The following is a 17451-nucleotide window of genomic DNA, read 5'->3' as shown; positions in this document are numbered from 1 at the left end:
ACACCTACAATGCATTAACTGCCTTAGAGATTTATTATTAATAACTGACCACTTTGAGAGTTTTAACGACGTCATTACATCTAATGTGGAGACATGAACGACCCATGAAGTTATATTGAACTGGGTATAGTATTTAGTTAAATTAGGGAGATGTTTGCATTGCAAAACACTGAAGCAATATGAGGATTCTAGCATCCTCTTACTGTAGTCATAGTTCATTCTCATATACTGTGTGTTTAGTTCATGCTCTGATCAGTTATTCAGGGATTAAAATAATAGTTAACAACACATAAACAACAAATTCTTTCATTCTGAAAAAAAATGTGAGGCATCTGAGCTGTTTAATGTTTCTCCCAGTGTGTGTGTGTTACATCCAAACCTAAACTAAAACCAAGGATACAGTAAGACACAAATAAACACAGGGATAAACATGTGCATGGGTTGAGAAACAGCCTTTATTCTGCTCAAGGCTCACAAATAGAAGATACTTTGAATGACTTCCAAACGAAAAGGAAACACTTAGCTGGCAACATTTACTGCAATTATTCCCTTTCTCCATGAGGGCAGAACTGCTAACAATGCTGCCAGAGCTCAGCTCAAATCCTGTTGTGTAACTAAATGAGTTTATCCAAGATTCTCACTGTGACCAACTGCACAAGTGAATAACAACTTTCAGTCTAACACACTAACTGAAGATAAAGAACACAAAATACTGTATAATTCAGACACTGACAACAGAGAGCATATTCTTATCCACACTGTAAGAAAAGTCCGTAAAATAGTGTGTAATGCACTGAGTTAAAAGGAATTTTCTGTAGGTATAGATTTTTTTCACAGGTGTATTACTTGTATTTTGAATTACACATTGTTGTGTTTTAGGGTAAAAAGAAATGTCTGTTAACAGACAGTGTCACCAGTAGGCATATACCTTTTCCATTTTTCTAAAGTGCATATTTTACCACATAATGTGACAGTGGTAAAGACTGGCCTAATTCAGGATATTTATAATCCAAAATGTTTAAGCTTCCAACAAGAAACAGAATAATATATTTAACTTTCATTACATTTTAGTTTCAGTCAGCAACTGGATATTTTAATATTTAGACCATAGGCCTAACAATTAATATCACATGTGCAAATAACAAAATAGAATTTGTATGTTTGTTTGTTTTTTCTCCACAGTGCATCAATGTAGAAAAAACATTATAAATAAGTAATCGCACCAAGAAATCATGTGTTGTGAATTCCAATGAATGTGAACGTTTTTAATGGTTTATTTGAGTGAAACACTTTTCAGATAAGAGGACGGCACTCCATTAGGGCTTCCGTTATGGGCTTGCATTAGGAGTGACAGCAGCAAAATCTCAATCAGATAAAAAGTTCTAATTAACTTTTTTTTTTTTTTGTCTTCTCTTTTTTAAAGATGCAAAAACATAGAGCAGATAAGCTTAGTACATTTATGTAAACAGGAAAAACAGTAATATTAACCATAACCATAAAAGGTATTACAAAATGATGTGAAAGGTTTTTCAATGCAGGTTTCTAATGTACTTTTAAAGGGGCAAATTTGTTCTTTGAAGGCTTTTGTACCTTTCTTTTTTGAGAGTGCTAAGTCTAAGATTACATAATAACCATCATCATTAAGCCATTAGAAATCTTTTGTAGCACATCATTGAAAAAAAGAAATGTAGCACACTATGAACTTTCTGTAGTTCTGCATTCATTTGTGCACAATACATGTTACCGCAGTCCATGAGCCTGATTCCCCAGGACTCCTTCAGGAAGAATATTCATTCTCTATCTCTTCAGAAGAGTTTTATTCTCTTCATATTCAGTGGTTCACATCAAGTAGTTATGAAGCTGTTCTGTAAGTGTGTGGCTCTGTGTCTTTGTATTATTACAAGCAAAGACAAACATGATAAGTGTGTTAATTGTCCCAGTGTCTCAAACTGAGATCCCGGGATATAAGAGACACTAGCGGCTCATCTCTCCTCATTGTCGACCCCCTCGTGGAAATCAAGGATTCTTCCGTCCAAACCCTGCACACAGTGTTGGTTCTGCAGGTGTAGAAGGACTTCCTTAGGGAGATGGACATAGGTCACCTAGCATAAAATCAGTTTCCCTACTCAACTCTTTGACCACCTATAGGTGACCGTTTGACCTGAAGTGGTCAAAGAGTTGAGTAGGGAAAGTGATTTTATGCATTGTGCTATCTTGCTGAAAAAGCCAGGTCACCAGCATAAGTTATATTTTGCATGCTGCTGCATTGATTGCTGGTCTGCTGGTCCTCGGCTTGTGCTCAGGGCCACATCAAGACAACAGGGGCCCTGGGCTTTACCTCTTCAGGGGCCCTTCATCCACCAGAACTATTATTCACTCAATCTTCTTAATCACAAAGTGCAAGTTATTAGCCTTTTATTTAGTTGGAATAAATGCCATTAACAAAACATCCGAACCTATAGGTCTGACATATAATATCACTGCATGAACTACATATTGGCATATAGTCCGAACAGTGGCGAAGGCAGGATTTTTTCATAGTGGTGGCCAGGCAGGAGCCAGGAGCACAGAAATCTTCATTATTTTAACATAAAAAGGAGGTTGACTATATAGCCCACTGAACTGTTTTAGTGCCTACAACACAACCGAATACAATTAATTTGTACTTAATTGTAATTGAGATAGTAGTGAAATAGATCATGGAATACTGAGTGAATTCAACCATTTTTGTGTTATTTCTCACCTCCAGGCATATTAATATGGGCTCACACTATAGCTAAACTTGTTCAGTCAGCTTGCGTCTGGTTCTCAAAAACCCGCAATAGCTTGTTCTCCATTGTTGTATCTTCATGGATGAGACATGCAGATAATTACTGTAGTTCAATATATTCTATATAATCAATATATATCAGTATTTTATATAATCAATGAATTCAACAATTCTGAGTTAGACTGTACTGCCTGTTTCAAAAACTTTATCTTTACTATTACTTGTATAAATTGCAACAGTTCTATCATACCTAAATTAAACTCAGTACAAAGGAAAAAATGTGTTCTCTTTTGAAACCCCATATGCAAGAATGTGAAGAAGGCGTAAATCAACAGCACATAAAAAAATGACAGAATGTAAAATTAGTTATTTATTAACGCAAAAAGTAGCGCCTATCTTCTAGTACAACTTCTCAAATTTATTTGTGCATTAAAAAATTACGTATCAGCTTGTGCCTTATATTGTGATCTGTTCTTACATAGCAGAATATTTTAGTCCATACATTAGAGATAGAGACATGTTCTTATATGACTATATAAGATCTTATAATATCTTATAAGATGTTCATATATAACAAATAAATATATGCATGCATAATTTCATGATTTAGGCCTAACTGAAGACAGAACTACGGCGTTGCATGCTCGTAGTTTCTTTTGCGTATCTTATCTCACGACCTATTCCTTCGGAGTCATAGGTCATTTGTACGAATTTATACGAATTGGGCAACTCGTTATGTACGATATAGCAAAAATCTTACGAATTCGTACGAATAAGACGCGCGTGATATTGAAGAGTGTGTGCCGTGACACAGTAGCTACAACGGCTTACACGACAGGAACGTTTTTTTTGTGTGTGTGTTCTTAAAGAGACGTTCCACGTTAAAATAAACGCTATTATTATTGTAAAGAAAAATAGAGACAGAAACAGCAGTTGTGAGCGGTTTGAATGAAGAATAGGCATCAGAGAGCTAGCCTATAGTATAGATTGCGCTTTCTCTTTCCGTTTGATCTGTTTTTTCAAACTTTGAACTTCACTTTGTTCATTTTTTCAGTGAACTTTTTCCTGTTTGGTTTAGATTTAACGGTTTTGGACTACTGTCTTGAACTGAAAGTGACGCGTCTGGTGTGCGATACCTACTGTGAGTTGGTAGATTGGTGCGTCTTTCTCGCGCAGGACTTGAAACGCCCACACATGCATTTAAAGCAAAACGATAAAGCGTCATTTTAAAGGGAGAGTAAAATATGGTTATAATTTTTTCCGACATCACATGAGCATTAATGCAGCCCTGCTTGTGCTAATGGTCGTTTGATGGCAGGTTTAGATGCAACCGAAAGCCATCTCTGGCTGAATTTAATGGAGATCCCTGAGAAGGATAAAACATTCCTGCTAGATGCTCTGATTTCGCAGTCTGGGCTGTTTTGCGATGCATTAACTGCTGTCATTCTGCTTTGGCTAGAAAACAAGATTTTGTCGCTAAGAGTGATTCATCTCCCAGGGAGTCTGAATCATGGAGGGGACCATATTTCAAGGCCCAGGATGAGGTCCAGAAAGGGGAGGTTGCACCCTCAGGTTGTCAACAGGATTTGTCAGAAGTTGGACATTTTTGTCATCCAGCGAGATGTCATACTACCCTCTCTGGGAATAGATACTATGGCCTATGAATGGCCCAAGGCTTATCTGTATGCCTTTCCACTGCTGCACTTATTTTTGGCTGTTCTGTGGCGAGTCTGGAAGAACAAGGTCCGTCTTCTCTTAGTGGCTGCATTTGGGCCATCATACATGGTTATCAGATCTGATCTCTCTTCTGGAGGAACCTCCTTGGAGAATCCCAATCACAGACAATCTCTCTCATGTTCAAGGCTTGCTATGGCACTACTGTCCAGAGATATGGAGACTATGGGTTTGGCCTGTGAACAGGGTACTTTGATGAATTCAGGCCTTTCATCTGATATCACTCAAATCATTTTCAATGCTAGTGTCACGGATCTCTGAGGGAAGACTCAAATGCAGAGTGAGTGTTCAGGGGTTTATTGACAAAACATCAGACTAGACAAGATAGTGAGGAAGATGAGGTGATAACAGTCCAAACACTAGGCAGGGAACTGGGCATGATGACAGGTAAGCAGGAAGAGCAACCACTGTAACTAGGTCAAGATGACGGTAGGCTGGAGAGCAGTTCTGGCAGGGCAGAATAAGACCAGAGGATACCAGCGATGGCCAGGCGGGAACCCCAAGTCCAACAGCCAACGCACTCCAGTATCTCAGGCTCTACACCAGGCATGCTACTAGGCAAGGAGAGTAAATGGCCAGGGAAACTCTGCTTGCAGGACAGGACAGGAACTAAAGACACAGGGAAAAGGCAAGACAGACAGGACCGATGGTACCCTGGAAATCAAGAGTTCTCGTGAGAGCACAAGTTGAATTTGCTCAGCGAGTTACTCTGGCGTCGAGTAATGATGCTCATTAAATATGCCCTTGTTTCTGAGCTGCACCAATTACATCGGGTTATCTGATATAGGCGGGCCAGAGGCGAGCTAAACAGATGACGACAGCGCTGTGACGTCAAAGTCATTAGTAAACATTGCAAGATGGCTATGGATGAATACCAGTTGTTTGAAACGGCTTTGGCGGCTACAATGAACGAGTTAGACTTTTATCTAAAGAGGAACAGAAGATGGCACTCGAATCGTTCCTTTGCAAGAAGGATGTTTTTGCTGTTTTGCCGACCGGATACGGCAAGAGTCTAATCTACCAGTTAGCTCTGCTAGTAGCTAAGCGTATGGGGCTTGTTGTGATTGTATCCAATTGTGTGCAGTGAGATTTTCAAATGCATGCTTGGTGCCGCCCCTCGAGCTGGCCGAGTTTCATTAGTCGATGCCAGACCATTAATCTTTCGGATTTAGGTCTGGATGTCCAGGCTAGACTGATGGTAGAACAAATGCACTGCAAAACGAATTAACTTGTACAAATAACACTATAGATTGAGCAACAAGAAAAGTACTAGGAAAGTACACAAAGGTACAATGTTTAACGAACCGGCAAAACATGAGGGAAAGAGCACACATTATAAAGGGAGCAGACAACACCAGGAACAGGTGAACACACTCACACAAACGAGGAGCTGAGAACATGAGGAAAGGGTGAGCACACTCAGATCACACTCACACTGAGAACAAGGAACAGGTGAGCACACTCAGACAAACAAAGACTAATCAATGACTAAACAAGTGGGTGTGGTAACAAGACAGAGCCATGCATTCAAGCATAACACAAACAAAGACACATTAAACAAAGACAAGACTGACAGAACCCTGACAGCTAGAGCATCCTCTAAGCTTTGTCTCTATGTTTTAAAGCTGCTACTAATAAACATGTTCCTGTTAACGGCGTATGTTTAGGAAGACACTCACTCGTGTTTCGGTGCATCATGCATGCTTGGCATGAGATGGCTAAAGCCTTTCTGTCCTGTATTCATTCCATCTTGGCTTATCTGTGGTACTCACTTATCTTAAGAGAATTGGGGACTTGCAAGCTTTGTTGCCGAGCCCTTCTTGTTTGGATTTTGACTTGGTTATCTTCCCAAGGTGGTTTCTTTTTTGCTTAGCTTGCAGGCTGTTGTTTTGAAGTCTTTCTCTCCTCATCCCTTTGAGTTGCAGGAGAAAGAGAAGTTGCATAGACTTTGTCCTGTTAGAGCTTTAAGGATTTATGTTGACCGCACAAGCCAGTGGTGTAAATCTGACCCGTTGTTTGTCTGCTTTGGTGGCCGTAACAAAGGTTTTGCTGCTACAAAACGGAGGATGTCACATTGAATGAGGAATGCTATATTGGAGGCTTGTTATGAGGTGTGTGGCTTGACTTCGCCTTTAAGTGTTCATACACACTGTTGTAGGAGTTTTGCGTCTTCATAAGCTTTGGCCAGAGAAGTATCATTGGATCAGCAGCAGGCTGGGCCTCTCTGCACACTTTTATCATATTTTACAATCTTTATGTTGATTCAACTTCTGGTGTTAGTGGTTTAAGCCAGTGTTGTCACTATGTTCATTAGTCTTTGCTACTTTGTTCTCACGACTGATGAATCAGTGGCTACCTCGTAGTACGCCATGATTGTACAGTGTTCCCATTGCGTCAGGTATTGACGCAGCGTCAAAGAGATCTTATAAAAGGGGGCGTCTGGGTTACGTAAGTTCCCTCACTCTAAAAAACACTGGGTTAAAAACAACCCAATTTGAGTTGTTTTCAACCCAAGGGCTGGGTAAATATAGGACAGAACACATGTTGGGTTCATTTTACCCAGAAAATTGGTTTATTTAACCCAGCATTGTTGATTCATTTTTACTATAATACTAGTTTTTTTAATTGTTTTTTTTTTTTTACTTCATACATGAATTAATGTCTAGGGATTAACTTAAATCCTCTAAACTTTAAAAAAAAATACTCAATTCAACCACTGGCTGGCATGATAATTCCTTTATTTTCGGCCTGGGACAATATATATATCGATGCATTGTGAATCGAGAAATGATTCTGGATCGATTCCAATTTTTCCGACTGCATCACGTTTCTCTGTCGAATCGATTCTGAGTTTAGTTTTTAATCCAATGCCTTACACACTACTTGAACCTTCTATAAAATAATCATTCATAAAGTTTGAAAAGGTTGAAGCGAATTACAAGGGTGCTTGCAGTGGCTGTTTACATTAATCTCGCTTCATAAACAAATTCTGAGGTGCGAGTACATTCTCAGAATCAGCCGAATGCACGAGCGCTCTTCTGCATGAGCATTTGAGCGTTTGGTTAAAAACTAGCCTAGAGCGCCATCTGCTGTGAAAAACTAGCCTAGAGCGCCATCTGCTGTGAAAAACTAGCCTAGATTTGCGATGCATTCGGAAAAAATTGGAATCGCTCCACGAATCGCGATGCATCAATATATTGTCCAAGCTCTATTAAATATATTTTATATCATTTTTAATACATATTGCCAACATTTAAGCTGGTTTAACAAATATTAGAAGTGAAAATTAAACATTTATAAGCAATTCAAGTGTAATCGACCAGTCTCTGTTGTCCCGTTTCCAACATAGCGGCGCTGGATCTCGTGCCGGATCTTGTATCATGTTCAGCGGGGGAACATCTAACTTCAGACCGGTTTCCTATAGTAAATCCATCTATGTAAGCGTGAGCATCGCTTCACTGAAGCCTCATTAGGATGTGCTTGTGATGTCATAGACTGAGGGTGGGCGGAGCTAGTGCTATCTGCCAATGAATCGACGTGATTCAATACGGCCTTTAGACACTCATCACACCAGAGATGTTCCCATAGCATCGACTACTGACGCAGCGTCTTGTTCCCTGGGAATCAAGGTTACGCAAGTAATTCAGACGTTTTGGTCATGTTCTGGATTCTTGTAGTTTTTGTTTTTAAAATGTAGTTTTTGTTTGTTACTTGTTCAGCAAATCAGCAATTGGGTTTAATTTGATCATGTGTCACGAGAGTTACTTTACAAAGTTGAACAATACTTTTGCACATAACTTTGAACAGTGTATCTATTGCATTAGTGGAACATTTCTACACTTGTGGATCCTCTGCTAGTGCACATGCAAAGTATAAATGATAAAATTATGCATAATTACATCTAACAACTAAACAAACCCTAATCCTACCCTAACACTAGTTAATTAATATTACTCAGTACTTAAATGTATAATTGCACTGTAAGAAGCACACCTTAAACTAAAGTGTAAAATATAAACACACACTCACTGCGGAGATTTAGCAACTTTGCTGTTGAATTGCTATTTGACATTGAATATAACTACTGCGTTAATGGTGAAGAAGACTATATTTGTTGATTAAGCACATTAAATATCAGAATTATACACTGGTAAGACTTATTGCTGCTGATTTATCCCAGCTCCCAAAAATATATTCTAAGGATGTTTTGTTAATGTGTTTTATTAAAGTAAAACATTAGGTTACACTTTATTTTTAAGGTGTCTTTGTTACACAGTAATTATACATTTAAGTTCTGAGTAATATTAACTACAGTACATGTACTTATTAAGATTAGGGTTTGGTTTGGTTGCATGTAATTATGCATACTTATAGTTATTACTATAGTAACTACATATGTAACGACACTGAACAATAAAGTGTTACCAAAAGTTATTTAAAAAAAGTTAGGGTTTTTAAGTTGTTAAGATATGAAATCATTATTTCAATATTGTCTCTGAATGTTCAAAACATCTAGTTTTTAATGTTTTAAAACGTTTTTTTCTTTTCTTGGTTGTACTGTATGAACATTAAGGGAGTTTTCCATTTTGAAAACATTATGGGAACGTTACTTTTGAATGTTCTCTGAACCTTCTGAAAACAAGTAACATTTAAAAAACAGTAAAGAAACAACTAACGTTTCAGGAAAAAAATTATGAACAATAAATAACGGTTTTGTGCTAAAGTTTTGAGAAAATTAAAGACTAGATAACTTTGAAAGAATGTTCTATTAGTGTTCCTGGAACAAGAAAATTTTGCCAGAACGTTATAGCCAAAGATCTGAGAATGATCCCTGTTAGCTGAGATACAACCTGCTGTTCAGACTGATAAGACTTCTCTGAATCTCAATCTAATGAAAACGGATATACCTTTTCCTTAATTAAATACAGAAATTAACACATTTGAGATGTTTTGTATTAAAGCTCCTGATTTATGGTCATCAATATTACTTGGGGCAGACAGTTCACAGTACTGAAAAATGTCATGTTATGAGTACAACGTGTTCTATCGCCCTTATTTGACTACAAACTGTGAGATGTTTCAGGCATGGGAAAATGCACAATGCACTCTTTGTCTCAACAACTATAAACTCCCTTGGAGTTGTTGGTTTTGGAAAGTGCTACCTGTCTCCCTGAGTTAGGCTTTTGTGAGTCCTTGTCAAAACAGGATACAGGGTCTACAAGATGCAACAAAAAGTGGGGAAGTGCCTTTGAAGTCAGTTCAATGTTAATGAACTTTAAAAAAAATAAATTCATTGTAATTATGGCAGCCTACAGAGCAGACCTTTGTTGTCCATGAAGCATCTTCACCTAATAATAAACCAATGGAACAAAAACTTAAGATTGTTTTTTACTACATAAGGATTATGTAACTGTCTGAAGTATATTAGTTATGGTGTTCGTGTGAAACTCTTGGTATATGAGACTGCCATCCAGTGGACAGAGGAGGCAAAGCAGACAGTGTTGGTAGCTTTCAGCTGTACCTGAATGTGTCAGAGCCCGGAGAAGAGAATAGCTATTGTTTGATAACAAAAGGCAATTTAATTAAATATATGCCATTTACATTTGTTCTTTAATTGATTATTGGTTCAGTGAGTGTAGTTAAAGGAATAGTCCTTCAATATCTTTCAGAAGAAATAAATTCATATAGGTTTGGAACAACTTGAGGGTGAGAAAATCATCACATAATTGTTTTTATTTTTTATTTTTGGGTGAACTATCCCTTTAAGTGCCGTTTTAAAAGCAGTATTACTTGTGATCGTGACCCAATCAACTTACACTAATAAACCCCGTAGCCTACTTGGGACCCCAAATTTTCAAGCCTCCCCAATAACAGGCTTTCAACTAAATGAAAAGGACAAGAAGAAACGTAATGCCACAGACCACAAGGTTATTTATCAAATAATTACTAAAACACATTGAGCTCAACACATCAATAAAAAAATTTTAAAAAACACTTTACACTTAAAATTTCAACCAGTAGGCGTAAACTAAAAGCAAACATTCATTGGCATACTTCACTTATGAGGTTGATAATACAAGACTTTAAATCACTGAGTAAATCAGCCCAATGGGCTTCGTTTTAGTCGGATCACATGGACCAGCAACCCCTACGCTGGCCACACAACAACAACAAATAATATACTAACAAAACAAAATCACAAAAAAGTAAGATACAAAACTGACCAAAGGTGGTTTCTTTCTTTGGTGTTATGTCTTTGCACAAAACATTAGACCGCTCAAATTATGAAACAAAAAAATACAAAATCAAAACACTTCAAACCAACCAACCAAACAAACCCAAAGATACAATAATTATTTAAACCCACTCAACAATACACCAACCAAAGAAAAATAAATAAATAAATACATAATTAAAATAAGCCACAAATTCTCAGCTCCTTAATTGAGCAGGAGGACTATCAATGTAAAGCAAGACAAAGAAATGATCCCAACCCAAATAACAAAATATAAACCAAAACCTCAACCAAATAACTTAAAACCTAATAATGATAATACAATGAGCAAACTCATTCCAACTCAAATGCACACACACACACACACACACACACACACACACACACACACACACACACACACACACACACACACACACACACTTAAACAAAATACACAAACAACGAATGAACACAAATCAATGAAATTGCACAAGCAAACACCAGGTGGCGCCAGAACCTAAGGCCGCGGTTTTACAGCGCATCGGTGTACAGGCGAACTGAAGACGTTCAATGCAATCGCGTGCCAGCAAAAAATCCCGCGTCCCAAAACTGGAAACGCTATTTAAGTCACAGCAAAGCAGCAGCTAGCCACTTCTGCAAAACAACAAAAATACATGTTTTCGTTTGCTTGCTTCTCCCTCCCCACTCTTCTCCTCTCAAACATTTTATCACACAGGGTAAGGGAAAAATAAGATTACCTTTCATGTGCACGACACTTACATGCTCACTAACAATGCCTGGACTATTAGCCGCACACGACTAATCTAAAATTACACGAAACAAGCACATTAAAGCAACACTAAGGAACTTTTCCTCTTCGGTCGCCCTACAGGTTGGAAGCGGAATTGTCCATTACCGCTGTCGTAAATCATTTCGCCGCCCGCAGCCGACTGTCGCACGCACGCTCGCTGTTTATCCAGCACCGGCTTTGAATGAACGATGTCCACAGACAAGGTAGAGTATGTTGCATGATTTCATGAAAGTATGATGTATTGCGACATCAGAAACGAAGAAAAACTAAATAATGACTATTGTAACGCTTGACGTAAAGCAAGTCAAATTTGTAGTTTCTTATGTCTCATTCGAACTACAGAAACGCGACCCGGTTTGGCAAACTTGCATAGTGTGGTTATAGCAGATATAGGGCTGCAAAGCGAATCCAGAAGTGCCTTTCACCCTGTTACGACTTGATGAACCACTGATACGATTTTGGAAACATTATTTTAAGGTAAAAAAAAAGTTCCTTAGTGTTGCTTTAATCAAAAATATCAATTAAGTTAAATTCCCACGAACACCCACATTCAAAATGTATAATTCCCTCCCGTCTATGAGCCTCAAAGTTGACAAAACATACTTTCCAGAGGAGTGAAGGAGATGCTGTAATGGCCAGGATTTAAGCCACACAATTCTTATATATTCATCTTTGCCTTTGATCAGTAAATAAAAGGACATTACTATATTGGTTTGGTTTAAGATCTTTATTTGTCATTGTACCGAGTCAGTGCACGGGCTCAGTTATTTGGCTTAAGGTTAAAAACTTTAAAACCATTTAAAATTCCTCTTTGGCTAAAATGTGATTTATAAAAACAGCTCAAATTGTTAAAGTTAATTTTGTAATTAAGATGAAATGTTTAGTACCTGGTGTGTGGTGGGAATGGACCAGCCTAGTGACAAAGAGATTCAAACAGGAAGTTGATCTGTTTTATGGGAATTCTAAAGGAAATGAAACTGTACCAACTTTGATGTATTAGAGGGGACATAGGGAAATGTGATGTCTTGATCAATGTGATTTTTGTTTAATAGAATTCTTTTGCATTAACTAAAATTGATCCATGGCTCTAAATTTAGTTAAATGTATTGTGTTCATTCCAATACATTCATTCCACCCCTCCTTGAACTGCCACCTTACCGTGGTGGAGGGGTTTGAGTACCCGAATGACCCTAGGAGCTATGTTGTCTGGGGCTATATGCCCCTGGTAGGGTCTCCCAAGGCAAACAGGTCCTAGGTGATGGGTTAGACTAAGAACGGTTCAAAAACCCTTTATGATGGATTTAAAAACAAGGACTGTGACGTCGCCCAGCATAACGCAGCCGGGGCCCCACCCTGGAGCCAGGCCCGGGGTTGGGGCTCGTATGCAAACGCCTGGTGGTCGGGCCTCCCCCCATGGGGTCCGGCCAGGCTCAGCCCTCCCGTGGACCCACCACCTGCAGGAGGGACCGTAAGGGGCCGGTGCTTAGTGGATTAGGCGGCAGTCGAAGGCGGGGGCCTCGACAACTCGATCCCCGGACACGGAAACTAGCTCTAGGGACGTGGAACGTCACCTCTCTGGTGGGGAAGGAGCCTGAGATTGTGCGTGAGGTTGAGAGGTACCGATTAGAGATAGTCGGGATCACCTCCACGCACGGCTTGGGCCCTGGAAACACACTCCTTGAGAGAGGATGGACTCTTCACCACTCTGGAGTTGCCCATGGTGAGAGGTGGCGGACTGGTGTGGGTTTGCTTTTAGCCCCCCAGCTCAGCCGCCATGTGTTGGAGTTCACCCCGGTGAACGAGAGGGTCGCTTCCCTGTGCCTACGGGCCGAACGGCAGTGCAGAGTACCCGGCCCTCTTGGAGACTCTGGGAGGGTGCTGGAAACTGCTCCGACTGGGGACTCTGTCGTTCTACTGGGGGACTTCAACGCCCACGTGGGCAGCGACAGTGACACCTGGAGGGGCGTGATTGGGAGGAATGGCTCCCCTGATCTGAATTATTGGACTTCTGTTCTAGTTACAGCTTGTCCATAACAAACACCATGTTAAAGCATAAGGGTGTCCATCAGTGCACGTGGCACCAGGACACCCTAGGCCGGAGGTCGATGGTCGACTTTGTGGTTGTTTCATCCGACCTCCGGCCGTATGTCTTGGACACTCGGGTGAAGAGACTCGGGCGCATCCCACCGGGAAGAGACCCCGGGGAAGACATAGGACATGCTGGAGGGACTATGTCTCCCGGCTGGCCTGGGAACGCCTCGGTGTCCCCCCGGAAGAGCTGGAGGAAGTGTCGGGAGAGGGAAGTCTGGGCATCCCTGCTTAGACTGCTGCCCCCGCGAGCGGAAGAAGATGGATGGATGGAACAGTTGAGATACAGTAGTTCTTTAATGCAGATATAACCAGCAGAAGGCACTCGCAGGGTTTAAATCCCAGTTGTGCTGGTGGGGCATGTTGTCACACTGTGTTACAATGTGCCCCTGTTAGAACTATGATATTCTATTCTATACTTTTATGAATTGTTTTGAGAAATCATGAGATAAACGTGAATAAAGACTGAGAGTCAATGTTCAGAAGTAGTTTATTGTTATGTTTTGATCTGTGCTGTAGGCTATACAGTAGCTGTGTTTTGCAGTGTGTTTGCTGTCAAACTCAAAAATGTGTTTATTTTTAATGGTAATTTGAAAAAGTGAATAATTGTATTTTATTGACAATATTTGAGTTTGTTTTTTATATATTTTTATTAGATCAGATAACATTTTAATCTGTAATATGGTCATATTTATACAGTACAATGTACTGTGGGGCATATTGTCACATTTCACTTCCATTCTTTCAGGGTATATCAAAAAAAAAAAGTATATACTATATTAATGAAACAAAACCACATAACTGTACTAGACATGTAGGAAATTAATGTGGGAAAAAATTAATTCTCTGAAACTGAGAAAGTTAAAGTGTTGTGCCCCGCTCTCCCCACGTTTCTCCATAAACTCCATCAACCATTTAATTTTGAAAGTGTCTTTAAGTGTACTATAATCTAAGACCTCAAGTCCCCTTGCTCTTTGCTGTTACAAATTACCTCCTTTTTTAAATAATGTGACTTTTTTATTTCCATATAAAGTTATAAAGTATCCTTAATCACCTTCACATCTAATGATAAAGATGTATATACAGATTTTTAACAATAATTGATATATCCCTCATTAATTACAAAATTACATTTCTTTTTTGTTTTCTCAATAAGCTTAAATAAACTTCTCCATCTTGCCTCTGAAACTTCTCTAACAAGATGCAGGGATGGATCATGTGGGCTGCACAGACTTCACTCCTATTGATTGTCGCTCCTGAAAGTCGCTCCTCATTTACTTTTAAACATTTCTCAAATCAGTTGCATCACATTAACTAGTGCAACATTTTCAATATCTATTTATGCTGGAAAAATCGCTACAGTCATAAAATGTTTATTCATCAAAGAGAATTATGAGAGACGAAAAGATGCTTTGAGAGATTTATTGGTTGACAGAAGTTGAATATGAAAAAAAAGCACTAAGCACTCTATTTTTCTGAAGTTTACATAGTGAACCTAATCAAACAATCAGACAAATGCTGCGATTTAAAGAAACAAGACAATCAAGACTCAATAACAGCAAAAAACATGCTGTAACTACAGGTTAACTAAACACATAACAAAATAATATATAAAAAAAAATGTGTACAACATTAAAGAAAGTTACTGTACAGTTCAGGTCGCTTATTTTTCCAGATCTTCTCAAAGTGAACACCAGAGATGTTTATCATATTTTTGGTCTTGGTTGGTTCATTGAATAGACCACAGTTCAGGTCACTTCTTACTCCAGTGCTATTCAACACAAACACTGTCTCACACCAGAGATCTGGCTGATCAGTTCTTGTCTTGACCTCAGTGACATTAAACTTCTCATATGGAGGAATCAGCACCTCTTCCTCGTCAGGATACTTAGAATATTTTGTCACTCTAGCACCTTCACAAGTGTGGATTACAAAACAAGTTTTAGTTCCAAAAATTTCTGTTTTGGCGCGATTAAGAGAGGTTGATGTAAATGAGCCAAAACGAATGTCTTTAAAAACACGCCCATTAAAGTCAACATTTGTACCACGAAAAGTATCAAAGCACCTGTTTTGCTTTGTCTTCAGAATCTGTATTGCTTCTGTTAACAGAAAGTGAAGAGAATACCATTTGTATGTCATGTCTATGAAGTTTTCTTTGCCATTACGAGTGTCACTATTGAATCTACTATATACGCTATTATCAGTGTACACATACATGGCAATTTTATGTTTTCTTGGTAGTTTGCTGAAAATGTTCCATTTACTGATAACATTTTCACCTGCTCTCCAAGCATCTCTAAAATTAGGTGTGTTTTCCAATTCCTCCTCCAGATATTTTTTCTCCACCAGATGTGCCATGTTCTTTCCACAGCCGTAATATTGGTCATCAACAGAGTTTTTTGCCTTATCCAATGGGTATATCATTTCTTCAACAGCAGCTCTGCGATCCTGCAGCAACAGGAATCATAATGATCACATCATCAGTATTAATGTCTGTAATATTCATACTGGAACACAAGCTTACCTGTCCTAGAGCAGCTACAATGAGAAGAGCTTCAATGATCAGCAGCATCTTGATTTAGTCAAATCCCTCAGATGCTGATCAAAATATAATGGAAAGGAATATGTACATAAATTTGTTCAATTAAACTGTGCTAATCAACTTATGTAATACAAGTTAAAATTCATATGGTACTTTCTGACAGAAGTTTTTGTAATCATATATAACCACTTGAGCTTGTGATGTTCACAGATGGAAGTGCTATATTGATAATTGTACCTTAACCACAAACTTACCTGAGAATACTGTTGTCTCTTTTTGTCAGAGGAGAGGAGAAGATCTGAAAAGTAATTCGCTCACAGCCGGACGACAATGACTCTTCAAACTAAGAGATGAAGAAGATGCCTTTATGTGATGCATCAGGGTCATTTATAGGTCATCTGTTTATTACTTATGTGGTCAATGTGGTTTCACACTACAAACCTGAGTTCCTGTCTGTCTGAGATGAAGGTCATTTTTTTCCACCTGATCTCCTCAGATCGTGTAATAATGGTAGTAATAGTAGTAATGGTTAATAATGATGGTTAAAAAAACAGTACTTTTTTCAGTTCGGCTTATTTTCAAGTTGCATTTCCAAAACTTTCTGCTACTTTATGATCAATCAAAGAGATACAAATCAGCTCAAACAAACCTGTTTGTTTTTCTGATTCAAATTTTCAGATTTGTGATACCAAAAAGTTATTCTTCTAAATGATTTACTAGTCAAATTAATCTTTTTCATTTATCAGATAGCTAGCAATAATATATTTGACTTCATGTAATGAGAAGAAGTTTTAAGAAGAGACTCATCATTTCTCAGGTATCAGCAGAGCGATTAGTCATTTTGTAAAGCATCATGACATTAGTAAAACCATCCACAAAAACCACAAGCTTCACTCTTCTGCACAATGAACACATCAAAATCTCCCACATGATAGAGGCTCTTCAGCATGAATGATAAGATTAGTATGAAAAAAATATTAAGAAAATTTAAATAAATAAAGATCATTTTCAAAGTTCATTGAAAGAAATCAAATGTTTTAGTGTATTGATAATATATTATCGCTGCAAGCGGCGCTCAAAAGTAATTTAGCAGTTAATATAAGCTATTGCTGGCAGGTAGCTAGATAGAAAGCACTGGAAAAAAAGAGAATTCTGACAAAGAATTATTGAACTAACCCAAAATAGAAAGGTGTAACGTCAGGAAGATGTTGGACAGACGTAAAATGCCGAAGTTTGTTTGATGTCAAGCTCCAACGTTGGACAGACGTCAAAAGCTAATATTGATTTGA

At 38.5% G+C, this 17451-nt stretch overlaps 1 protein-coding gene across 1 annotated transcript; it reads right to left on the bottom strand.

The window, feature by feature from the left end:
* Nucleotides 1-4922: 4922 nt before the first annotated feature.
* LOC311074959 (NAD(P)(+)--arginine ADP-ribosyltransferase 2-like) lies at nucleotides 4923-16192 on the bottom strand (the record flags this gene model as incomplete). The annotated part of the gene is made up of 3 exons (XM_084102005.1): nucleotides 4923-5113; nucleotides 15267-16068; nucleotides 16145-16192. 3 exons carry the CDS (start codon nucleotides 16190-16192, stop codon nucleotides 4923-4925), a joined length of 1041 nt encoding a protein of 346 aa, XP_083958131.1.
* Nucleotides 16193-17451: the final 1259 nt, after the last annotated feature.

This window comes from Abramis brama, assembly GCF_963993115.1.
Source record: "Abramis brama genome assembly, chromosome: 23".
Lineage (NCBI taxonomy): Eukaryota > Metazoa > Chordata > Actinopteri > Cypriniformes > Leuciscidae > Abramis > Abramis brama.
The sequence above is the reverse complement of the archived record's forward strand: the minus strand, read 5'-3'. Positions and strand labels throughout refer to the sequence as shown.